General features: G+C 40.4%; 1 protein-coding gene across 1 annotated transcript; it reads left to right on the plus strand.

Annotated features, from left to right (window-relative positions):
• Positions 1 to 699: 699 nt before the first annotated feature.
• LOC110913986 (formin-like protein 20) lies at positions 700 to 27667 on the plus strand. The gene is made up of 5 exons (XM_022158796.1): positions 700 to 1078; positions 13718 to 13895; positions 13995 to 14211; positions 14290 to 14424; positions 26456 to 27667. The coding sequence occupies exons 1-5, from the start codon at positions 700 to 702 to the stop codon at positions 27665 to 27667; spliced, it is 2121 nt and encodes a 706-aa protein (XP_022014488.1).
• The last annotated feature ends 191 nt before the right edge of the window (positions 27668 to 27858 follow it).

Genomic DNA, 27858 nt, shown 5'->3' on the forward strand with positions numbered 1-27858 from the left:
AAGACAAAAGACAGCTGTAGTCTATGACTCCCTGTCAAGAAAGGTAATGAACTATGATTCAAGCCTTAATGCCTCGATCCTATAAGATCTTGGCTTATAATTTAAATTTGTCCTTGTGACTTGGCCTTTTGTGCCATTATTATATCTTAATTATAACTGAGGATAATTATAATGAAAAATCCTAAGTGAATATACTTATCAAATTAACCAATATGGTTTATTAATGCCATGGATAATAAATTAATAAGATGACAATCTTGTTATAGACTTCTAAATAAACCATTGTCATAATTTTATGTAGCAATCAAGCTACATGGCAGAGTCAACAGTCACCCAAGGGAAAATCATGATACCACCTGAATCAACATAGCTGGTGCAGAACTGCAGGCATTGATAGACAATGCCGTTACTCGAGCTCTGGACAGACGAGACAATGAATCAAGTGGTACTCGAAGCAAGACCCTATCGGTACCTCATTCTAAATCGCACCCTAAGATTCATTCTGAGGCTCATAACAATCCACCATCTAAAACTCATGAGTCGAAGAAAGATGATGACCGACACTCATCAAATCAACATAGTGTTCCGTCTAAGAAAATTATATTTGATCAAGAGCCACGTGCAAAGACCTGCTCCTATAAGTATTTTGTCTCCTGCAAACCCAGGGATCTTACTGGGGAGAAAGGAGCTATTGACTGCATGACGTGGCTAGACAAGATGGATACCGTGGTTGATATCAGTGGTTGCGCTGATAGGGATGTTGTGAAGTTTGTATCTCAGTCGTTTAAAGGAGAAGCACTAGCTTGGTGGAGGTCTCTAATCCAAGCTACTGGAAAGATCTCTTTGTACAATCTGTCTTGGGCTCAGTTTGTGACTTTGATCAAGGAAAATTTTTGTCCTCAACATGAGGTTGAGAAGATCAAGACTGACTTCCTGACATTGGTTTTGAAGAATTTGGACTGTCAGGCATACCTTACAAGTTTTAATACCATGTCTCGATTGGTTCCTTATTTGGTGACGCCGGAACCAAAACGAATAGCCCGTTTCATTGGGGGTTTAGCCCCGAAGATCAAAGCCAGTGTGAAGGCATCCCAACCTACTACCTTTAGGTCTGTAGCTGATTTATCATTGTCTCTTATGTCACACCCCCAAAATCCACACGCGGAGTATCACCGCTTGGGAGCGTGACTGACCAGGATCAAGCCACCAATCATATTGAACATGTAAATAATATTAAGTAAAATAAGTGTAAACCATTCATCCAATACGATAGGTGTTCAAAACATAACCATAGTTGTAAAAGGTAGCGGAAGCATAGTAAATAAACCAACAATAGTAAATAGTTTAAATGTCATGATAGTTCAACATAGGAACCACGATCCTTGTCCACAACGACCCGCTTCTCCAGTGCAAGCTCCAAGTACCTAACGATCTGCAAGGCATGTAACAGAATGATCAACAAACTAGTTGAGCGAGTTCACAGAAAGTAAATGCGTAATAGTAAGTTCGTTTGTAGCAGGTGGCTCTACTGGGCCGATTGTATGTTCTATTGGTGGTGGTGTTCCACGTTACTGGTGGTGGTGTTCCACGTTACTGGTGGTGGTGTTCCACGTTACTGGTGGTGGTGTTCCACGTTACTGGTGGTGGTGTTCCACGTTACTGGTGGTGGTGTTCCACGTTACTGGTGGTGGTGTTCCACGTTACTGGTGGTGGTGTTCCACGTTACTGGTGGTGGTGTTCCACGTTATATAACCACTAGACTACTCGTAACTAAAAGTATCCTTCACAACCGAGGATAGTAATGTGGTAGTCTAGTCATAGTGTCAATAGAGTATCTAATCAACCTTTCAATCCCATTCCCAACACCCCGGGAATCCCATGCCTTGGTAAGAGTGTGAACTCACCTTGGTTTGCTCGGTATGCTAGGTTATGCACTCACAAGTAATTAATCAAGTCCTATTGTTTGCACGTATAACAAATCAGTTCATGTTCGCAATGATACGCATGTAATCAAGTGTCACATAGTGCTTGATAGCCAATATCATGTATCAATCATGTATCACGTAATAGTTAACTCGTTCATGCAATTCACGTAATTCATATGAACATATACAGGATCATGCATCTCACAAAACTCAGACAAGTATGGGGGGGGGTCTCCCCTGTTCAAAACTCGGATATCACATGTAATCATACCATAAACTCAGACTGTCATGATACACACACAAGCTTGGACCCTTGATACATTCTTTAAACTCAGCCCAATGTCATCATTTTAAACTCGGGCCCAATAATAACAAACTCGGTCCATTTAGCTAAATAAACTCGGACCATGTTAATTGTATTAAGTTCGGACCAATTTGAGACATACTCGGACCAATATAAAAGCATTATTCTCGGACCATTAAAGGCCCAATAAACTCGGACCATATGATGTTGATTAAAGTCGGACAAGGTTTGCTCAATTAAACTCGGACCAAAGTACCAAGGTTCAATTATACTCGGACAATGTTAATCCAATTAAACTCGGACCAAGTGGTCCAATTATACTCGGACCAAAAGTATCCATATTAAACTCGGGTAACCTCAATCAAATTATATTCGGACCATTCAATCAATTATTAAACTCGGACAAGATGAAGGAATTAAACTCGGCCCAATTTAAGTTCGGACCAATTGAAGAACAATTAAACTCGGACCAATGTTACTCGGACCAATGTTAACTTAATCAAACTCGGACCAATGTAGTCCATTTATACTCGGTCCATTTCAATTCAATTATATTCGGACTTAGGTGTTTTAAACAAACTCAGACATCACACAAGATTATACTCAGACTTTCAATCAATAATTAAACTCAGACAATCAAAAATCATGAATTCCAATACAGGAGACAATCAAATCAGTTACGTTTTTGTTAACATACGAACGTGAAAACCCTAATTCATACGTTTGCAATATACAGATCAAAGCAATGACCTCTATGTCTACCTCTCACACATCACAATCATCAATCAATTGATTATCTGACTTATAATCTTCATAACACAACAATCAATCATCAATCAAAAACACAGAATCATCATGTGAAGACTAGGGTTTACCATGAACACAAGAATCAAGAAATCAATAAACAATGAAAATTAATCACAACAATGATTAAACAATTACCTTGTGATGATCTTAGAGAAAGAGAGTAATCAAACTTGTGGTGCCTTGCCAATGATTTGGTGATGATTGCTAGGAGGATTAGAGATTACAAGTACGTGCTTTGGTTTTGGTGAAAGTGATTAGTGAATGATTAGGGAAATGAGATTAGGGTTAAGTATTTAGGATTTCACTAATTACCATCTACATCCCTAAGTATTATAATTTACAAATGCACACCATCTCATATTTGACAAGTTTACTGTTTCATAGTTCCACCACTAAGTTTACACATTTAACAAGTTTCACAAATAACCAACAACTATACACAATCAAACAATCAAAACATATATAATTTCATGGAACTCAATTGTGCAATTACATGAACGTGCAATAAATATGAAATAGAATCTTGGAAATTTGAGTTGTCACATTATCCCCAACTTAAAAGAAATTTCGTCCCGAAATTTGGTACGCACTCACTGAGGAAGCTAGGTAAGTTATATCGTTCACTGGTTTTCCTGGGGTGTCACATCATCCCCCCGTTGATTTGGAATTTCGTCCCGAAATTCAGTAGTAGTAGCTTCAGCCTCAGTAGTGGATGCATTGGTTTCGAATAACTGGGGGTACTTTTCTTTCATTTGATCTTCGCGTTCCCAGGTATACTCTGGACCACGCTGGGAGTTCCAACGAACTCGAACAAGAGGGATTCTCTTGTGCTTGAGGACCTTAACATCCCGGTCCGTGATTTCAACTGGTTCCTCGACGAACTGCAACCGCTCGTCGATAGTGAGTTCCTTAAAAGGAACTATGAGGGTCTCATCTGACAGGCACTTCTTCAGATTCGGCACGTGAAATACATTGTGAACTGCACCGAGTTCAGCTGGTAGGTTCAGTTTGTAGGCCACTTTGCCAATCTTTTCTAAGATTTCGAATGGTCCGACGTACCGCGGATTCAGTTTGCCTCGTTTACCAAATCGAACCACACCCTTCCAGGGTGAAACTTTCAATAAAACCCGGTCCCCGACCTCAAATCCCAATGGCTTTCTACGCTTGTCCGCGTAGGCTTTCTGACGGTCGCGTGCTGCCGCCATGCGTTGACGTATCTGTGCTATCTTTTCTGTGGCGTCCACAACAATCTCTGGACCCGTAATTTGACTATCCCCCACCTCTGCCCAACAGAGAGGTGACCGGCATTTACGTCCGTACAATGCCTCAAATGGAGCGGCTTGAATGCTGGTGTGGTAACTGTTATTGTATGAAAACTCCACTAAAGGGAGGTGTTTTTCCCAGCCGTTGCCGAAATCGATGACACACGCTCGAAGCATGTCTTCTAGAGTTTGGATAGTTCGCTCAGACTGCCCATCCGTCTGAGGATGATATGCTGTGCTCATGTCTAAACGTGAGCCGAAAGATTTGTGCATCGCTTGCCAAAGCTCTGACGTGAATCGTGCATCGCGATCCGAAATGATAGAGGTTGGCACTCCGTGCCTCGAAACAACTTCTTTCAAGTAAATGTCTGCTAAGGTAGAAAACTTATCCGTTTCTTTGATAGCCAAGAAGTGAGCAGACTTTGTGAGTCGATCAACGATCACCCAAATAGTGTCATTCCCACGCTGGGATCTAGGTAAGCCCATAACGAAATCCATGGAAATTTCTTCCCATTTCCACTGCGGTATCTTGGGCTGCTGAAGTAGACCTGCTGGTTTCTGATATTCAACCTTGACTCTCGCACAGGTTAAGCATTTCCCAACGTACGTAGCGATGTGAGCCTTCATACTAGGCCACCAATAAGTAGTGCTGATGTCGTGGTACATTTTATCCGACCCTGGATGTACCGAATAGCGAGACTTGTGAGCTTCATCCATTACAAGTTCGCGTAAACCGCCATAAAGTGGGACCCAAATACGCCCCGTTACATAGTAGGCGCCGTCTTCCTTTTGTTCCATGCGTTGCCTTGAGCCGCGTAAGGCTTCAGCTTTGACGTTTTCGGGCTTCAGTGCTTCTAACTGAGCAGCTCGTATCTGTGCAGGAAGACTGGACTGAATAGTAAGCTGTAGCGCTCGCACGCGCTTCGGTAGAGTGTCTTTCCGACTGAGGGCATCAGCCACAACATTGGCCTTGCCTGGATGATACTTGATGGCGCATTCGTAGTCGTTCAGAAGTTCAACCCATCTCCGTTGACGCATATTCAAATCCTTTTGCTTAAGAATATGCTCGAGACTCCTGTGATCGGTGTAAATCGTGCACCTGGTACCGTACAGGTAGTGTCGCCATATCTTAAGCGCGAAAACAACAGCTCCCAGCTCTAAATCGTGCGTCGTGTAGTTCCGTTCATGAACCTTGAGTTGCCGCGAAGCGTAGGCAATAACTTTATCCCGCTGCATCAATACACAACCAAGCCCTTGTATCGATGCGTCACAATAAACCACGAAGTCATCCGTGCCCTCTGGCAATGAAAGAATAGGTGCGCTGCAAAGCCTATCCTTTAAGTACTGAAAAGCGGTCTCTTGCGTATTACCCCATCTGTAAACGACACCTTTCTGTGTTAACATAGTAAGTGGTTGCGCGATCTTGGAGAAGTCTTTAATAAATCGCCTGTAGTAACCCGCCAAACCCAAGAATTGGCGTATTTCTGTCGGTGTACGTGGTGCTGGCCAGTTCCTGATCGAATCTACCTTGGATGGATCGACATGGATCCCATCCCTGTTCACCACATGGCCTAAGAAGTGGACTTCACGAAGCCAGAAGTCGCATTTTGAAAACTTTGCGTACAGCTGCTCCTTTCGAAGAGGTTCCAAGATAAGATGTAAGTGCTGTTCGTGCTCCCCCTGACTCTTGGAGTAGATCAGAATGTCGTCGATGGAGACAATGACGAATTTGTTCAGATAGGGTTTGCACACCCTGTTCATAAGGTCCATAAATACGGCAGGTGCGTTCCATAATATCAAATCATCCATTATATTAAACATAAAGTATAGTAGGTAAAATAATTCATAAAACCCAACACGATTAATGTTCAAACCAAACTTTGTTTGAGTAGCGTACACATAATAATGAAAACCCAAGATAAGTTATAAGTTCAAATATCGTTCATTGCCTCTCCCTGACCAATCATGTACACGCTGCCCCGGCGTCATGGTTTCCATTGCTTCTCCCAACGCTTTCCCCGTTGTCGTCCTTGTTTCCATGGTCGTGGTTTTGAGTCTGATCCTGGTTTAATTGAGGGCAATCGCGTTTAAAATGACCTTCCGCCCCACACTGGAAACATCCCCCGTTCCCACGCTGTGGCTGCTGCTGTATGTTCTGTGGAGCTGGTAGTTGCAGTTGCTGATTCTGTGAAGGTTGAAGCAGTCGTTGTTGTTCTTGGGTTATAGGACGTGAGTTTCGACAATCCTTTGCTTCATGACCAATCTTGAGACATCTCTGACATTGTTCCTTGCGACACCATCCACTATGGTGTCTGTTGCACCTATTACATCGTGGATGAATTCCCCGATATCCACCCTGCCCCTGGTTGCCTGAAGAGTGCTGACTGGGGCTCTGATAACGGTCAATCTTTTGCTGCTGAACCTGTGTCTGAACTGGAGCTGATCCTTTGCTGAAATCCCCATCCCATTTTCTTTTGTTGTCTCTCAGAGTAGCAGAAGTAGTGACAGCAGTTGTGGTAGTACTAATGCGTTTTGGCAACTTGTTCTGATCCACTGCCTGATCTGTGAGACGATGAGCAAGACGAGTGACTTGCTGGATAGTGTCAAGGTTAGCTGCGGTCACATGACTCTGAATTTCTGGCACTAGACCCTTGAGATACAGTTCGATACGTTTGGTGGGAGGGTCTACCATAGTAGGACAAAATGTGGCTAATTCATTCGATCTCCTCGTATAAACTTCAATTTCAGACCCCACCATCTGTAGGTTGAGGAACTCTACCTCTAGTTTGTGGATGTCTTCACGACTACAAAACTCTTCCTTAATCAGTTCCTTGAACTCGTTCCAGGGGGTGGCATTAGCAGCTGTCAGCCCTAACATCTGAACCTGTGCTTTCCACCAGGTAAATGCAGCACCTTCGAGTGCTCCAGCAGCAAACTTTACCCTACGTGACTCAGGGCAATCATGCACCTCGAAGTCAGTTTCGAGTCTCTCGAACCAATGGAGAAGGCCTTCAACCCCCTCAGTTCCACTGAAGGCACTAGGTTGGCAATCCTTGAGATTTTTGAAGGTGTAAACAGGGGACTGAGCGTGTTGACCTCCCGCTTGTATGGCTGCAAGTGCCGCAGCAATTCGTTCGTTAATGAGAGCCGTCAACTGGGCTTGTGTCATGTTGATATATTCGGCCATGACCTTTATGGCAAATGTAACGTAAGTGAGAATGGTTCGCGAGTAGGGCGATGACAGAAAAGTGTAAGCACGTAAGTATTCTCATGCAATAACAAGTTGTGAGCAAAGTAATGTAAGCATACTACGAGCAAAGTTCTATGCAATTCTAGCATGTAGGCAATAAACATAAACCTTATTACCTAGGATGTCGAGTCTTGCACGTGGAGCGAAGCGTCGTTGTGGATCGTTTGAGAGCACTGTTCTGGTTATAGTCTGGTTTTAATAAAAACGTTTTCCCATATTAAAACCAAGTTCTCTATAACCAATGGCTCTGATACCAATCTGTCACACCCCCAAAATCCACACGCGGAGTATCACCGCTTGGGAGCGTGACTGACCAGGATCAAGCCACCAATCATATTGAACATGTAAATAATATTAAGTAAAATAAGTGTAAACCATTCATCCAATACGATAGGTGTTCAAAACATAACCATAGTTGTAAAAGGTAGCGGAAGCATAGTAAATAAACCAACAATAGTAAATAGTTTAAATGTCATGATAGTTCAACATAGGAACCACGATCCTTGTCCACAACGACCCGCTTCTCCAGTGCAAGCTCCAAGTACCTAACGATCTGCAAGGCATGTAACAGAATGATCAACAAACTAGTTGAGCGAGTTCACAGAAAGTAAATGCGTAATAGTAAGTTCGTTTGTAGCAGGTGGCTCTACTGGGCCGATTGTATGTTCTATTGGTGGTGGTGTTCCACGTTACTGGTGGTGGTGTTCCACGTTACTGGTGGTGGTGTTCCACGTTACTGGTGGTGGTGTTCCACGTTACTGGTGGTGGTGTTCCACGTTACTGGTGGTGGTGTTCCACGTTACTGGTGGTGGTGTTCCACGTTACTGGTGGTGGTGTTCCACGTTACTGGTGGTGGTGTTCCACGTTACTGGTGGTGGTGTTCCACGTTATATAACCACTAGACTACTCGTAACTAAAAGTATCCTTCACAACCGAGGATAGTAATGTGGTAGTCTAGTCATAGTGTCAATAGAGTATCTAATCAACCTTTCAATCCCATTCCCAACACCCCGGGAATCCCATGCCTTGGTAAGAGTGTGAACTCACCTTGGTTTGCTCGGTATGCTAGGTTATGCACTCACAAGTAATTAATCAAGTCCTATTGTTTGCACGTATAACAAATCAGTTCATGTTCGCAATGATACGCATGTAATCAAGTGTCACATAGTGCTTGATAGCCAATATCATGTATCAATCATGTATCACGTAATAGTTAACTCGTTCATGCAATTCACGTAATTCATATGAACATATACAGGATCATGCATCTCACAAAACTCAGACAAGTATGGGGGGGGGTCTCCCCTGTTCAAAACTCGGATATCACATGTAATCATACCATAAACTCAGACTGTCATGATACACACACAAGCTTGGACCCTTGATACATTCTTTAAACTCAGCCCAATGTCATCATTTTAAACTCGGGCCCAATAATAACAAACTCGGTCCATTTAGCTAAATAAACTCGGACCATGTTAATTGTATTAAGTTCGGACCAATTTGAGACATACTCGGACCAATATAAAAGCATTATTCTCGGACCATTAAAGGCCCAATAAACTCGGACCATATGATGTTGATTAAAGTCGGACAAGGTTTGCTCAATTAAACTCGGACCAAAGTACCAAGGTTCAATTATACTCGGACAATGTTAATCCAATTAAACTCGGACCAAGTGGTCCAATTATACTCGGACCAAAAGTATCCATATTAAACTCGGGTAACCTCAATCAAATTATATTCGGACCATTCAATCAATTATTAAACTCGGACAAGATGAAGGAATTAAACTCGGCCCAATTTAAGTTCGGACCAATTGAAGAACAATTAAACTCGGACCAATGTTACTCGGACCAATGTTAACTTAATCAAACTCGGACCAATGTAGTCCATTTATACTCGGTCCATTTCAATTCAATTATATTCGGACTTAGGTGTTTTAAACAAACTCAGACATCACACAAGATTATACTCAGACTTTCAATCAATAATTAAACTCAGACAATCAAAAATCATGAATTCCAATACAGGAGACAATCAAATCAGTTACGTTTTTGTTAACATACGAACGTGAAAACCCTAATTCATACGTTTGCAATATACAGATCAAAGCAATGACCTCTATGTCTACCTCTCACACATCACAATCATCAATCAATTGATTATCTGACTTATAATCTTCATAACACAACAATCAATCATCAATCAAAAACACAGAATCATCATGTGAAGACTAGGGTTTACCATGAACACAAGAATCAAGAAATCAATAAACAATGACAATTAATCACAACAATGATTAAACAATTACCTTGTGATGATCTTAGAGAAAGAGAGTAATCAAACTTGTGGTGCCTTGCCAATGATTTGGTGATGATTGCTAGGAGGATTAGAGATTACAAGTACGTGCTTTGGTTTTGGTGAAAGTGATTAGTGAATGATTAGGGAAATGAGATTAGGGTTAAGTATTTAGGATTTCACTAATTACCATCTACATCCCTAAGTATTATAATTTACAAATGCACACCATCTCATATTTGACAAGTTTACTGTTTCATAGTTCCACCACTAAGTTTACACATTTAACAAGTTTCACAAATAACCAACAACTATACACAATCAAACAATCAAAACATATATAATTTCATGGAACTCAATTGTGCAATTACATGAACGTGCAATAAATATGAAATAGAATCTTGGAAATTTGAGTTGTCACATCTTACCCTTGATGCGCTCAGGTAGATATCGCTTAGGAATTCTGACGCTGGGAAGAGAAAACTTGAGGATGATAACTCACACCGTTCAGACAAGAAGCACAAAGGGAACTCTGACCACAATAAGAGTTCAGGGTTCAAGAAAGATGACCAACAGTCGGGCGAGAAGCCCAAATGCAAAATCTGTAAGAAGCGCCATTTGGGAAGGTGTAGATATGAATACAAGTTCCAATCACAGCCAAGAGCTTGTGGGATCTGTAAGTCTTCTGAGCATAAGACGTTGGATTGTAAAAAGATTAAGGATGCAACTTGTTACAATTGTAACGAGAAAGGGCATATCAAGTCCAAATGCCCAAAGTATGCCAAGAAAGCTGAGGAAGGCAAGAAGACCAATGCTCGGGTCTTTCAAATAAACGCTCAGGAAGCGATTCAAAATGACAACGTGATAACAGGTACCTTTCTTATCAATGATGTTTATGCAAGGGTATTATTTGATTCGGGTGCAGATAAGTCATTTGTTGATGATAAGTTTTGTAAGTTATTAAATCTGCCTGTTAGAACCCTAAGCATAAAATACGAAGTAGAATTGGCCGATGGTACCATAGAAACCGCTTCAACCATGTTAGATGGATGTTTCATATCCTTTAGGAACCAATCTTTTCCATTGTCTTTGCTTCCTTTGAAATTAGTTGGTTTCGACATAGTAATAGGCATGGATTGGTTATCTCATAACCAAGCCCAGATTGTTTGTGCCAAGAAACATGTGGTGATCAAGACTCCGTATGGTGAGCCACTTACCATACAAGGAGATACTCAGTATGTGTTAGTGCACTATGTCTATTGACTTCGTCTTGTATCGAGTCATGTAATGAGATAGGATAGGATAACCAGTGCTCAAGTTGCTCGAAACTGATTTTAGTAGGATTAATGCTGATTCCGCCTGAAAGTGACAGAGACCATTTCAAGCGAAATCACATTAATGTTGATTCCGCTTGAAAGTGTCTTGGTCATTTCAAGCGAAATCACCACCATTATAAATAGGAGCACTTGTCCCTTTCATTTGAAGCGGAATTAGATCTTGTATTCGGTAACGAAGTGCTGCCGAATTGTCTCCAGGTGCTGTAATTCTATCAGATTAATACAAGAGACATTATAATTACATCGAGCGTCCGTTTCATTGATTCCGCCTTTGATTCGGATAAACAACTCTTCTGATCGACTCATTCGGGTCACATAACGATCCTACAAGTGGTATCAGAGCACAGGAAGAAGAGTTTAGCTTGATATCATCAGTTTTCTAACTTCTACACCTTCTTTTTCAAATTGGACAAGATTTCACGAACAAAATGGACTAAATTTTTCACAGTACATGCGAAACAGTGTTTTAACAAAGCCTTGAGAGTTTCAGACTTAAAATCAGACTAAAAGTGACAAAAATGGGCCAAAAAGCTGATTCCGCTTGAACGAACATTATAATTTCGCTTGAAATGTTCAATTGATTTCGCTTGAAAAGTACTATTCCGCTTGAAATTAGCAAGTTATTCCGCTTGAAACAACTATTTCGCTTGAAAAGTCCATCTGATTTCGCTTCAAATTCTTATTCCGCTTGAAAAGATCAGCTGATTTTGCTTGAAAGTGGATTTCCGCTTGAAGTTGTGATTTCGCTCCAACGTGTCATCTAAGTGATTTCGCTTGAAGTCTTATCTCGCTTGAACAAGTGATTCCGCTCCAAAAGTGATTTCGCTTGAAATCACTATTCCGTTTGAAAGTGAAATTTTGTGTCAAATCATTTCACGTCAACCGAGTGTCAGTCTGTTTCAGATTATTTGATATTGTTTGTACTGATTGTGTTTGTTTGTATTTGTCTCTAGGTTATTCAAGAATTTCAAACCATGGCTGAAGAATTCCACAACACGTTTTTAACGCGTTTACATCCGAGTCTTCCGAGATTACAACCGTTACACCAAAAACCATTACAAAAGCAATCAATGAGAACATCAAGCATGATAATTTCTATGGAACACACTCAAAGCCACCAACTCTTGAAAGTATTGAAGATTATACATGGTGGAAAGAGCGTTTCATTAACTGGGCAAAAGCATACGCGCATGAAAGCTGGTTCTGTTTGGAGTTTGGATATGAGAGACCAAAGGATGATAAAGGAGAAGATCTTCCATTCAAGAAATTAACCAAAGATGATAAATCCAAATTTGCAGCTGAACAGAGAATGATTGCTTTGATCCAGTCGGCAATTAGAAATGACATTTTTGCATTGCTTAACCATGATGGGTCATCGAAATCTGTTTGGGAAGCTTTACGAGTTAAAGCTGAGGGGGGTAAACAGATTAAAAAGAACAAAATTGCTTTGCTAAAGAAAGAATTTGATTTATTTGATAGCATTAAAGGAGAGTCTGTGAGGCAAATGATGGAGAGATTCTGTCACCTAAAAATTGAACTTGAACGTTTTGAGATTGTGAAAACAAGAGAGGAAATTATTGACAAAGTGATTGAAGCATTACCACGAGCTGATCAGTGGCAAACGTTTGTTTTTATTTTGAAAAATGATGCTTTATATGAAACAATTTCTGTTGATACACTATTTGAAAAGATTGAAACTCATGAGCTTGAATTGCAGAAACAGAACAAGATGAGCAGTTCTTCGTATCAACAGAATGTTGGTCTGTACTACAAAGGAAGTTTACCTTCGGTGAAAACTGATAGTTCACCAAAGACAGCATTCAGTGGTGAAAAGACAGAGAAGCCACATAAAAGCTCATCAAACTACAATCCGGGTTATCATTCATCAGCTTCAAAAGCTAGTTCTGAAGATGCAGAGGAGATATTGTGCAACATTGCTCTCAAGTTGAAAAATTCTTCTGCAATGAGCATCAATGCAGCTAAGCAGCAAATGAGTTTTCTTGCTTCTGTTCTGGAATCGTATGAGGGTCTAGTAGCTGGCAAAATTGGAAACTTAGAGTTAACCAAAGAAGACTACGACCAGATTGATCCGGAAGAGATGGAACTCATTGACATCCACTAGTGTTTAGCTAGTTGCATCCGCAGAGCTCAGAGATATATGGAAATTACTGGGAAACAATCTCTTGGAGGTGCATCAACAAAACTTGGATTTGACAAATCCAAAGTGACCTGCTTTAAATGTAAGCAGAAAGGTCATTTCAAGAAAGAATGCACTAATTCTGCAGTTAGTGGAAATGAACATCCGTTCAATGATCATTACTACCGAAAGGCGATCTACCACCGAAGCAGAGAAGAGCCAAAAATGATTGAAGATAAACCTAGAGAAAAATCTAGAGCTTGTGTAGTAATTCACGATGATGAAGGTTTTGACTGGAGCACAATTTGTCCAGAAGAAGATCGCTTGGAAAATGTTCCAAAAACAGCTCATGGCAGATCTATAACAGAGAAAAGACAGTTTATTTTTGTTGCAGAAATCAAAAATGAAAACGAAGAAGAAAATGTTGTTGATGAGGTCAAAGAGAAAACCAGAGAAGAGATTTTGAATGAGAAAACTTATCGAGAAAGAAACATTGCTTTGAACAGAATGGATGAGATGCAAGAAGAGTATAAGAGTGCTGTTAGCAATAAGAGATGGGATAAGAAGAGAGAGTGTTACTTCAACAGAGAAGGTGAACCAGTTGTTCCGAAGAAAGACATAATCTTTGAAGATGTTCTTCTCATAATTCCTTCATCGGCTGAATATTATAGAAATGTTCTAAAAGATGACACGTATGCAAAAAGGCATGAAAAGGAAATTAAATATGCCATGACATCGTGTTTAAGAAAGAGAGATGAAGAGAGAATGAAGAAGAATGTTGAAGAGATGGTAAACAATCTGAAGAAAACTGCTGAAGAGGTTAAAGCTGAAGCTGTTGAAGTTGAGGTTGTGAAAGAAATTAAAGTTGTGAAAGTTGAAGATTTGAAGGTTACTGAGAGAGAAAAGATTGAAGAAAAAGTTGAGGTGAATGAAGAAGTTGAGAAAGCTGTTACTGAAGAACAGCAGGTTGTAGAAGATGAGAAGAAAACTGAAAGTTTGGCTGAGGGAGACATTGAGAATTTGAAGTCTGCTAGTGATGAAGGTGCTGGTGATGAGAAGAAGGAAGAGCTGAAGCAGACAGATGCAGCTGAAAACACCGAAGTGCCAATCACTGAGGTAAATTCTGATTCTGAAATCTTAAAACCGATTGAACAGTGCAAGAAATGCACGGAAACATGCAGAGCTTGTGCTGAAAAAGATGAGAAGTTCAGAACAAGAGATCTTGAATTCACAAAAATCGAAAACATTTTCAAAGAAAAATGCAAAGAAATGCTAGAAAATGAAAAAGTTTTAAAAGAAAATGATGAAAAACTTCTGGAAAAATGTAAAAAGTTAGAAAAAGAAAATGAAGTTTTGAAAGAAAGTGTTTTGAAAAAGACAGAAGAATGTGACCAAAAGGAAATTGTTTGTCAAGAAATGAAGAAAGAATATGATTCAATAAAACTGGCATATCACATTACAAAAGAATCATATGAAAAAGTAAAGGATGAAATGAAATTTGCTCAATCAAGAATGAATTATCTATCTGAAACAACTAAAGAGCTTAAGCGAATGTATGAAATAAAACGAGGTGTTGTTAATTCCTATATTGAGGATGTTGCTAAGCTAAAGCGGCAGATTGCTGATTTAGAACGTGACAACAACAACCACAGGTCAAAGATGTGTCCAAAAGAACATGTTTTAAATGTAATCAAATTGGACATCTTGCACGAAAGTGTACAAATTTGAAACCTGTTGATGTTGACAAAAAGAAGTCTGAAAATGTTGAGAAACAAAAATCTGAGAACGTGAAACAAAGGTCAACCAGATTTGATTCGAAACAAACTTGGAGGTTCAATACAAACAAGTTTGCTTCAAATCAAAATTGGAATTCATATCCAAATAGGTTCGATTCAAGACAGACCTGGAATTTTCACACACCCTGTTTAAGAACAACACAAAGTTGGAAAACATCTGTTGATATGACAAAACCCCAAGAGTTTTGGAAACCAAAAGCTGTTGTTCAAAATCAAAAGATTCAAAAAGAGACACATTTTTACAAACGAGGTACTCCAAAAGGTCAAACATGGAGTGCTAAGAAACAGGTCGCTTCGGTAAAAGATGAAAAAGTTGAAATTAAAATTGAAAAAGTCTATGTACAAAATGACAAAGATTTTCCGATGCTAAATGATGCATATTGTGTTGAAATGCCTAAGGTCCAACAGACCTGGGCTAAATTGTTCAAGTAATTGAATACTTTGAATGTGTAGGTGCTCAACAAAACCAAAGATTGTGAGAATGAAAACTGGAGCAGCCTGGCACATCGAGAGGAGGAGAAGGCTGCTGCTGAATCCTATGTTGGGTGAAACAGGGAGTTTATTTTCTTTATGTAAATAAATAAATAATATTTCAAAAACCCTAAAAAATTGAAAAATTAAAAACCAAAAATATGTTTTTAGTTTGTTAAAAATTTGAAAAACCAAAAATATGTTTGTTCTTAATTCTTGTCAAAAATAGAATTTTTTTTTTAAAAAAATATGTTACTTGAATATGCCGAAACCCTCACGGCGGAACAAACATGATTAATTTCACAAGATTGAAAAACGGTTTTCAAACTGTAAAAGATCATTGTGTTGTAAATCATGCGGGGTATTTAATGCTTTTCATGAAATTCGGTACACATTAAGCAGAAAATGGATGGCGAGACAAAGCTATAAGTATTGGTTGTCAAATTTTGTTTTAATGATTTTGCATTTTAGGGGGAGAAAAATTGTCAGAAATCCAAAAACATTAGAAAATTTGAAAAAGCCAAAAACATGATAAAATTCAAAAAAGAGTTTTTGTGTAAAAAGAGGAAATGATAGTACATCAGTAGACAGTTACAGTATGCTAAGGAAATGTAATGATTAAATAGCGTTAAACAGTCTCAGTGATGATATGCCGATAGGTTTTTATACATTTAGTAAACTTTTTTCGGGATATAAATCTAAATTCAAACTTGCTTATTTCGTGGGGAACACTACTTGGATATATAGGTAACCCCTGAAATTCCTTTTGAAAGGTCCCTCTTTCTAAGATACTAGGTCTTTATACTCAGTGATATCTGGGGTATTATCCCGGGACTTTTGATTTTGTGGAAGCAATGGCCTAGTCCCCGTATAATACTTTCTGCTTGCTTGAAATACAGCATCGCCCTCAGCATAAAAAAATAATGAAACATTGAAAAATGCTAATCATGTGCTGTTGTAAAAAAAGATCCTCTAAAGGGGACACACCTAAAGTCGAATCGTCATCTCTCTGCTGAACGGAAGTTCTGACCTGAGCTCTCACGGTTTCGCATCTAACCTTTTGCAGATATCATCTAGGTATACTCACCTGTAAGACTGAATATTGGGATCTGGATACGGGAGTATATTCAAGAGGTGGGACACATGAATGAGTTTAAGTTCTTAAAACACCTTATTCGTATCCTGAATCAGTTGAAGTTTGTGTGAAAATTTAAGTGGATCAGTATATCGACAATCTAAGTGAATTGTTTAATTCTTAATGTGTAACTAAGATCAACGGTACTTGTGACTTGTCAAAAACTGATATGATCCTCTGACACGAACTCAAACAAAAATATTGTTTGTAAATATGTTTGTATATATTTCTTTACTGCTTTATATTTCAGACAATACAAAAAGATTTTTGATTCTGCTTTATTTTCGACAACCGATGTCTGCGAGGCTGAGTTTCAAAATCTAAGTAAGCTGATTGTGTTTCTGAAAATAAAACAAGTTCATTAATTTGAAACTTGATTTTTAATCAAAAATCAAAAACAGTTTGTGATATCTCCAAGGTCATTAGTTTGGACTTGGATGATTAATTGTGAGGGATTTTGGATATTTAACACTACCAAATCTATAAAGATTGTTGATAGGGGGAGTGAGTTAGTAAGTTTGAAAGAGCCAGATTATGATTTCTGGAAATTTAAAATGTTGTTACTTATAAACGTATAAGTGTTGCAGGTAAGAGTCCAGACTACGATCCCGACACCATAGTCTAAGGGGGAGTCTGAAGACGAGCTCAAAGTAAGGGGGAGCTTGTAACCGGAAAGCTAGGTGTCGATCCCTAAAGCACGGAAGCTTGATGAAAGGGGGAGCCTGAAGAAGCTGATAAAGCAAGAGCCAGAGTCAGATTCTGGTAGAATAATAAAGATAGAGCCAGGATAAGATTCTGATCTTGTGAAGAAAAGAAAAAGATTGATAGATGCTGACAGTGTTAGACAATTTGGAAAGAGAATGAAGACTGATCAAGACTGAAGATGTGTCATGATAAAGACTCGACACTGAAGACTTCGTCAATATCCAAGGGGGAGTCTGTTAGTGCACTATGTCTATTGACTTCGTCTTGTATCGAGTCATGTAATGAGATAGGATAGGATAGGATAACCAGTGCTCAAGTTGCTAGAAACTGATTTTAGTAGGATTAATGCTGATTCCGCTAGAAAGTGACAGAGACAATTTCAAGCGAAATCACATTAATGTTGATTCCGCTTGAAAGTGCCTTGGTCATTTCAAGCGAAATCACCACCATTATAAATAGGAGCACTTGTCCGTTTCGTTTGAAGCAGAATTAGATCTTGTATTCGGTAACGAAGTGCTGCCGAATTGTCTCCAGTTGCTGTAATTCTATCAGATTAATACAAGAGACATTATAATTACATCGAGCGTCCGTTTCATTGATTCCGCCTTTGATTCACATAAACAACTCTTCTGATAGACTCATTCGGGTCCACAACGATCCTACAGTATGGGTTGCCTAAGCAAGTGTCTATGCTTAAGGCGTCAAGGTGTATGAAGAAGGGTTATGTCATTTATATGGCACAGGTAACTATTGATGAACCAAAGCCCAAGGTTGAAGACATCCCTGTCATTTCGGAATATCCCGAAGTATTCCCCGAAGAACTACCTGGTTCACCACCAGATAGGCAAGTAGAGTTCAGAGTTGACATTATTCCTGGAGCAGTGCCAGTTGCAAGAACACCTTACAGGTTAGCCATCGATTGAGATGAAAGAGTTAAGGACTCAACTAGATGATTTGCTGGCAAAAGGTTTTATTCGTCCTAGTTCATCTCCTTGGGGAGCACCAATTCTTTTTGTGAAGAAGAAGGATGGCTCGATGCGTCTATGCATCGATTACCGCGAGCTAAACAAGGTTACTATCAAGAATAGATACCCATTGCCCAGGATCGACGATCTGTTCGATCAGCTTCAAGAAGCAAGTTACTTCTCCAAGATTGATTTGAGGTCTTGATACCACCAGCTGAAGGTTAAAGATGAAGATGTGCATGAGACTGCATTTAGAACTCGTTATGGTCACTACGAGTTCTTAGTGATGCCTTTTGGGCTCACTAATGCACCAGCAGCGTTCATGGATCTCATGAATCGCATTTGCAAACCCTACTTGGACAAGTTTGTTATCGTTTTCATTGATGACATTCTTATTTATTCAAAGAATCAAGCTGACCATGAGAAGCACCTTCGTTGCATTCTTAAACTTCTTCAACATGAGAAGCTCTACGCCAAGTTTTCAAAATGTGAATTTTGGCTTCGTGAAGTCCAATTCCTTCGACATGTGGTTAGTGAACGTGGTATCCAGGTGGATCCCGCTAAGATTGAAGCTATCATGAATTGGCAAGAGCCGAAGACGCCCACAGAGATTCGCAGCTTTTTGGGTCTAGCAGGATATTATAGGCGTTTTATTGAAAACTTCTCAAGGATTGCTGCACCCCTAACTTCATTAACTCGTAAGAATATCAAGTTTGATTGGGGTCCTAAGCAACAAGAATCCTTTGATATCCTTAAACAGAAGTTGAGCAGTGCTCCTGTGTTGACATTGCCTGATGGAATAGAGGAATTTGTGGTATACTGCAACGCATTACACACTGGTATGGGATGTGTGCTCATGCAAAAAGGCAAGGTTATTGCCTATGCTTCGCGACAATTATAGGTGCACGAAAAGAATTACACCACTCACGACTTGGAATTGGGTGCGGTTGTGTTTGCACTAAAACTCTGGAGGCATTACTTATACGGTACTAAGTGTGTGATCTATTGTGATCACAAGAGCCTTCAGCTTCTGTTCAACCAGAAGGATCTAAACATGAGACAGTGTCGATGGATGGAAACACTGAATGATTATGATTGTGAAATCTGATACCATCCAGGTAAGTCGAATGTGGTCGCCGATGCTTTAAGCAGAAAGGAAAGGATTAAGCCCATCAGGATCAATGCCAAGAGCATTGAATTGAAGAACAACTTGAAGGACAGGTTGCTAGCCGCTCAGAAGGAAGCTGTGTTAGAAGCCAACTATCTGAATGAAAAGTTGGGAGTAACAGATGAACAGTTATCATATGGCAAGGATGGAATCCTAAGATTGAATGGACGAACATGGGTTCCAATCTATGGAGGACTTCGGGATGTTATCCTTCAAGAAGCCCACAGTTCCAAGTATTCTATCCATCCGGGAAGTGACGAGATGTACCAGGATTTAAAGGCAAATTACTGGTGGATAGGTTTGAAGAAATCTATAGCCACTTATGTGGCCAAATGTTTGACGTGCGCGCAAGTTAAAGCTGAACACCAGAAGCCGTCAGGTTTGCTACAACAGCCTGAACTTCCCACCTGGAAGTGGGAAATAGTAACTATGGATTTTATCACTAAGTTACAAAAAACAAAGCGAGGAAATGATACTATTTGGGTTATAGTGGATAGACTGACCAAGTCAGCCCACTTCCTACCTATTAAGGAAACCCACAGCTCAGATAAGCTAGCTCAATTGTACGTGGATGAGATTGTTTCTCTCCACGGAGTGCCAGTGTCTATTATCTCTGATAGGGATACGAGATACACGTCGCATTTTTTGGAAAAGTTTTCAGCAATCCCTAGGCACTCGACTAAACTTCAGTACTGCATATCATCCTCAGACGGATGGTCAGAGCGAGCATACGATTCAAACACTCGAGGATATGCGATGAGCTTGTGTTATTGATTTAGGTGGGAGTTGGGATGATCATCTTCCATTGATAGAATTTTCATATAATAATAGCTATCATTCCAGCATTCAAACTGCACCTTTTGAAGCTTTGTATGGAAGAAAGTGCAGAACGCCCGTTTGTTGGGCAGAAGTTGGAGATGTCCAACTAACAGGACATGATATAGTCCTGGAGACGACAGACAAGATTGTGCAGATCCGTGATCGTCTCAAAACTGCCAGGGATAGGCAGAAAATGTCACACCCCAACTGATGGCGGAATCATCGGGGCGCGGTACTGAGCGAAACAGATTGTCCAGAAGTTTCCACAACAACTATTATATAAATTCAGTTTAGATGACACGTCCCATACCGTGTCCCAAATAGATAAACAAGTTATCATAGAAAGCAACTAGGCAAATAATTCCGTTCCGACAACTCAGATTCAATTATTATTACAGACAATTGTTGATTATTTCTAGACTCCCTAGCCTCGATTTCATCACCACGCGCCAAAGCATCCTAGCAACTTAAGCACCTGTCACATACGTTAAAATAAAGTCAATACATAAAATGTAAAGGCGAGCACACAAGTTTGATAATAGCATATAGAGTTCGAATAGTTTACGCATAACCAGGCACGTACACAGAGGAAAACGAAGCATGTTAATTATCGACATGGGACCATCGGTACCAACGACTGCGGGTTGACCGTCCGAGACGGTTCGCAATACATGATTACCACCGTAATCCATGCAAGTAATTGTCCTTAACAACCCCCGTGTGAACGGGTGCTGAGTCCAAACTATAGTATTATGTTGCTAAGGCAGGTAGATAGCACTCCACGTGTAAACATAATAAACAACATTCATTTAGTCAAGTAGCACATGCAAATGGTTAGCGTTCAAATAGTTTGTGTTTGATTATGATTTGATAGGTAACGTATGTAACACCCAAAAGTGCTAAAAGCAAAAAGGGATCGAGTATACTCACAGTGATTGATTATGGATTGAAGGGAGCGCTGAGAGTAAGATTAGCCTGAATAGTTTGACAGCATAACGATAAGTAACGCGGAAAAGTAAACAAGTGTGAATGGATCGAATGGGCAGGTCGATCGAACAGCAGGTTCGATCGAACAGGCTGTTCGATCGGCCGGTATGTCCGTTTGGACAGTCCTGTTTGATCGGCCGATAGGCTCGATCGGCTGGGCCATTCGAGTGGATGGTTTCTTCCTCTGGTGTGTTTGTGTTTGAGGATTTGAACTTTTGAAGTTTTCGTTGCAGCATTTGAGAACACTGAAGTGTTCCTATCTTTCAAGTCGATCGATCGAATGGTTCGCTCGATCGGCTAGCTCACTCGATCGGCTAGGAACTCCAGAAATAGTCCTCAACTGAATGTCCCTCGATCGAACGGCTTATTCGATCGGCTGGCATTCCCTACTACGAACGAGTGGTAAAATCGATCAAGTGTTGAAGTATAGTATTTCATGATCCGAAGAGTAATGTTCACCAAACGCTGTTCGATCGAACATCTCTTCCTCAATACTATGCTTCCTGAAATTTTAAAAGTGTGGGACCATGTGCTAGCCGATCGGCTGGCCCGGTCGATCGGCTGGCATGTCCGATCGGCTCGGCTGTTCGAACAGCCTAGCCGTTCGGCCAGCAAGTCTGACCTGGTCGGCCTTTCGTCTAACACTTGGCTTTTTGATTATTTGTCATTATATCGAGGTAGTTTGATAACGAGTTGAACTATGATACCTTCGTTCTTACTAGTCTCAGGAATCACCCAAATCCGTCCGTTGAGCGGTTCGGAACGTCGGCTTAGAGTTTAACCCATTGTCGGCGAACCTCGTAGATAGAACCCGAATCTTGAACCATCCAACCATTGGAATGATCGGTGGGTTGGCTCAGGCTCCGTTTCTACCGGTTTGAAGGCATTGAGTGTAAAAGAGTTGAAAGAAAGTTGGGATTCCTTCTTTCAATCCTTCACAACTTGTGGATGTTTAGATCTTTGATAGATCTTAACTTGTTTATGTGGAAATCGGTAAGATCTAAGCTATTCATGGTTGAATGAGGCCAAAGTTTGATGTTCTTCAAGAACACCATGATGACATCACCCAAGAACACTTAGATCTTGGTGATTTCACGGTTAGAAATCGAGTTTTGAAAGATAGAAAGGTGTAGAATCATGCAATGATCAAAAACGTACAAGAATTAGAGTGAAAACTTATCGGAGTTGAGAGAAATCTGAGAAAAGGTGAAGAATGGGAGCTGGCCGGTCAAAACTTTCCAAAAGTGGAAATGAAGACAAGGACAGCCCTATTTATAGGCTTCCAAAAGGGGAAAGTGGCAGCCGATCGGCCAGGAGATCCGATCGAGTGGGCTGCTATGACACCTCGGAAATTCCTGTCCAATTAAATAAAGACACGTGTCCTCTGCGACAGACGTGTCAGAGAAACCGGGTTTAATAAAGAGATATGTGGTAGGACTTAATTAAAAAGGGGCGTCATGTATTTTAATTACCGCTGAACGGCCCAAGGGCGACATGTTATTAAATCACCTCTGAGCGACCCGACATTTTATAAATCCCAAGATCCTTAAATCAGTTTATGATCATCTCGTACAATAACCGGTTGTTCTCAATAAATAAAGTTCATCTTTATTAAGGACTATGGAAATGAAGGTTGTTACTACTCCTAAATTTAATAAGATCCTTGTGATTAACATTAGTTATATAATGGCCAACTTCTATAAAAACTTCAAGACCCATTCCTTTGAAATATCCGTCAATTTGTCAAGACCTTTGTGAATAAATGAAATAGGGGACATGTAAGAGTCTTCTCCTCATGCAAAGGTTGGTCAGATGGTCCCACAAGCTGCAAAAGATAGGCATGTTTCGGTTTTGTAAATGCATGGTCAAGACTTTAAAGTTGCAAAATTTTTGTCTTCTGGTCATCGCTTACGGACCGCAAGGCCCTTGGCATACGGTCCGTAAGCAGGGTATATAGATTCTGTCCCGCATGAACGGTTACGGACCGCAAAGCTCTAGACTTACGGTCCGTAAAGAAGGCACCTGAACTATGTTTCAGTAAAGTTGGTTACGGATCGCAAGGCATGTAGCATACGGTCCGCAAGAGGTCCTTACGGACCGTAAAGCCTCAAGCTTACGGTCCGTAAGACCGTCGCTGGCAGTATGTTTTGGACAGCTGCCTGTCCATTGCTTGTAACCGACTTAAATTGTAAAATTGAGTTACTATGGGCTGCATAGGCTGTTTATAGCCCCTTAGGGACAATTGTAATGATCTTATATCAACACTAGACTTGCTTGGCTTGATCCAAGAGTCTTGGGTTCCCTATATAAAGAACTTGACCTTGAACATTTGAGCTTTGCTCACTTGGGAAGTTTGGCTAGGCACTTCTGGAAATCCTCTGGTCATCAAGGCAATTTCTTAAGCTCTCTAATCCATCTTAGGACTCTTGTAAGTGTCCTTAACCCTCTTTAATCCTTTCTAGCTTAGTTAATTAAGCGAAAGTCAAACCGTCGTAATTAAGGTTTGACTTCGTGATTAAGCATAATGTACCTTGTCTAATCACGAATTAAAAGTACCTTTAGGAAGGTAATTAAGTGGGTAACAAACCTTTAAAAGGGTATTTCCAGATTCCCACTCTAAGCATGTTAATTGTCGAGTCAAAGCTAATTAGAAAAAGTCAACAGAATGCTTATCTTTGAATTAACGTATAATTAGCAATATAAGTTGTATGTAACCTGTTTGAAAATTTATATAACTTGGTAATAAGTGTAAGAACATGTTTCAACATGTTCAACTCGACAATTTTCTGTTTAGACCCGGTTCGGAACCGAAAGTCGCATAGTTTGACTTTCGCTTTGACTTTCAGTTCTGACCCGTTTTAGTCAAGTTTGTTTATACCTTAGAGCTTCTTTTGAGCCTATTAACATGTTAGTATATCCTCCTGTGATTATACAATGTGGTTCATTAGACATCTAGTTCGTATGCATGTTTCCGTTAAAATGCCATATGTTGACCATTATGCCCGAATGTCCAAAAATCATAATTTTTGATAATTTAAAAGGGTTGACACCTTAGTTACTGAAATATAAAGTTGTCCCCAAAATTTGACATCAATTTGAGGTCTAGATTAAAAGTTATGCTTATTAGCGTAAATAGAGGCTTTCTTAGTAAATTATTAGCGTAATTAACGCATAGCCTATCTAAACCCGAATTTTATGCCAAAACTTTATACCCACTGTTATGAAATAATATTTTGGGAATTTTAAAGATTTTTATTTATTTTTAGGCTGAGCATAACTAGAGGTTCTAAGCTTCTTTCGGCTTATGCCGGTTTTACCCTTTTCGGTCATAAAATGAGTTTTACATAACCTTTTGACCCGAAACCTTTTTCTACTAATTCGTTATATTAAATATCATATTTTGAGCCTTCTGGAAATACAAAAATACCAGCTTTTCTTTTTAAACCCGGAAATGGCTCCAAATCGCCTTTTTAGGCATTTTCACGACATAGTATATGTCAAAATAAGATTTTATATAAAAGGCTTAAAACCTACTGATATATTTTATAAAAATATACGTTATAACAGTAGCCTAAAGTTGGAAACCCAGATTTCCCATTTTACCCTTTTTAGCCTATGTAAAATTACTAAAATGCCCTTATGAGGCGTAATTGGCATATAAGAACATTTGGGGCATATTTGGGCATACCTTTCTGATATTACAACATATTTGGTGCATATAATCTCAGGAAACTTGCATATGACTTATATGGTTACTCGTTACGCACTTTCGCGTTCGGATCGGCTTATGTGACTAGTTCACACATATTAGCCGAAGCGGGTCAAACCATATCATCTAAGTCTCAAAATTCAGAATGTATTTAGTTTACCCATATTATACAAGTATCCAAGCTTGTAGGGTCTAAATCACATTCCTCCCCAGTTTTCGCATTCCTCGCGATTAAACCATAATTACTCTTTGAAACTAACCGGTCTAAGCTTAGGCTATGTTAAAAGACCCGTTAGGATTCTAATAGGTTATTATAACCTTCGTTCCAGAATAGGAGCCCAGTAAAAGACACGTGCATTTTTGAAATTGTGGTTATACTTGCTCAGGTAAATACTTTTAACTTATTTTCCCTATACGGGCTTGGGGGTACGGTATGTAATATACTGCTTGGTCGGGCGGTTGGTTCCATCTCATTAGTAGATGGGTATTACCAATGGGACCCGTTTGAAAATCTGGTGTTGTTTGTTTCTTGTACCTTTGGGAGCTTAATGACCATGTCCCGGATATCCTTGGCATCATTTTTGGCCACGACCTCGACAGTCGGGTGTAGGCGTACACCCGGTTTTATGTCTATTATTTTAAGGTATTAACGTTGGCTTCCCGCCGTGGACTTATACCATGTGGTGTGTCATTTAACCTTAAACCCGACACGACTCGGGCGACTGAACGGTCAACAAACATGTAAATCTTTTACAAGTTTAACTCTGCTTAATTATTCCCAAGTAATAAAAATGTTTTGTGCCTTGTGCATTTAAAACCAATATTTTTAAATATTTTCAAAATGAGTCAGTTAAATTGTATTTACCAGTGCAAACTGACGTATTTTTCCCAAAAAGATTAAGTGCAGGTGCTATACGGAATAGGCTGGTTTCTCCTTAGCATCGTAGAGTCTCGCAAGCTTTTGAGATGCTTAAATCTGTTGAACAATTTCTTTCTTTTTACTTCGATCCGCCTGTGGATCTATTTTGACTGGTTGTGATACTTGATATTACAATTAATAGTTGAAATAAATCTATTTTCATTTGCTTCCGCTGTGCATTATAATTTGTGATGTTTGACATATGATGATATCAACTACGTCACGGAATCCCCCACCGGGCCCACCGGTGACACGTGGAAATTAGGGGTGTGACAGGTTGGTATCAGAGCCAACACTGAGTGAATTAAACACTAACCTTTTGTGTTTAATCTCAGTGCACAAATTTGCACATTCTTCGAGTTCTAAGTCTAGACATTGAACATAGGACAAACTCTGCTTTGTTTTATTTTGAGTCTTTTATAATTATATTATTGTAGTTATCTAAATATTGTATGCAGGTCATCATGCCACCCAGATTCCTTCGAGGTAGAGGCAAAGGACCCGTGACAGGTCATGATCACGAAGCCGGGCCTTCGCACCGGCGAACCCCATCCATTACTATGAGCACCAGCCCGCAAGAGCCCTGGAGACTCTATGTCGAACCAGGAAGGCGATCAGTATCCCTTAGCTCCTCTCCTTCGTACCAACATTCATTTGGGCCCAATTCTGAAAACGAGCCCAATAACCAGCCTCCAGCTTTCATACCTCTCCAAAGATCAAATTCTCACCATTCTTTTGGCAGCCCAACACCCGTCTTCCAAAGCCGGTTTAACCCGGCTAACCTTTTGCCTGAACCCATGGGTTTTAACCCACTCGGACCGGGAGACCACTTTCCAGAGGAGAACGACATGGATGAGGATACTGACCCAGTGGAGCCAGCATCAGGAACGCCGAACCACCCCATCGAGATATCAGATGGGTCATCATTTCATGGATCGCCATATCGTGGTCCAGACAGCTACGAAGAAAGGTTCCGAAACATTGACTGGTACTTCACACCGTCTGAACATTCGCATCATGAGCAGCAACAGGATCCTTCAGTGGGTCATCAATTTGTGGCAGTCACGCCACCGCCGCCACCGCCAGTAGAGCCGCAGCAGCCGCCTCCGGAGCCACCAAGGCGAAGAAGGTCTAATGCACGGATGTCCGTGCGAGGTGGAGTTCGGATTGCTACTCCCCAGCCATCTAGTGGCAGCCATTATCCCCCACTTCAGGAGGAAGAAGACCCCTATGATGGTGGTCCGTCAAGCCCCATACCAGAGGTCAACTCAGTACCTGTGGTACCACCTCTGGGTTTCGATAACCCGATTCCTGCATATGCTGGATCAGCGGCGTACAACCCATTTGAGCAGCCGGCACACACCCACTACAACTACAACTACGGTTATGCAGAGGTAGATCCATACCTAGTAGCTTGGGATTACAATGCTCTTCATCCTGAAGGACCATATGGAGGGCCATGGACTACTGGTTACCCGACTTATGGGTACCAGCATCAGCCACCTCCTCCGCCGGTGTATCAGCCGCCTCAGCCACCGATTCAACAGGAAGTCCTTGAGAGGCTGAGCCAAGTTGAACAAGAAGTTCGTGAAGACCGCAAAGAGCGGCAAGGATTCTTCAAGGGGCTGTCAGATTTGCTTAAGGGGAAGTCGAAGAGGAGGGGTCATTGAAAACCCTTGTTACTTATTTGTATTGTAATTCAGTCCCTGCGTGGACTTGTTATTCCAGTATTCAGCTCCTGCGTGAGCTTGTGGTTTGTATTCCGCTCCTGCGTGAGCAAGTTTGGTTAGTTAACCCCTGCGTGGGTTTGTTCTTGTTTCCCGCCCCTGCGTGGGCATTTTTATTTATTTTAGTAGAAGTC

This window comes from Helianthus annuus, chromosome 15 (assembly GCF_002127325.2).
Source record: "Helianthus annuus cultivar XRQ/B chromosome 15, HanXRQr2.0-SUNRISE, whole genome shotgun sequence".
Taxonomy (NCBI): domain Eukaryota; kingdom Viridiplantae; phylum Streptophyta; class Magnoliopsida; order Asterales; family Asteraceae; genus Helianthus; species Helianthus annuus.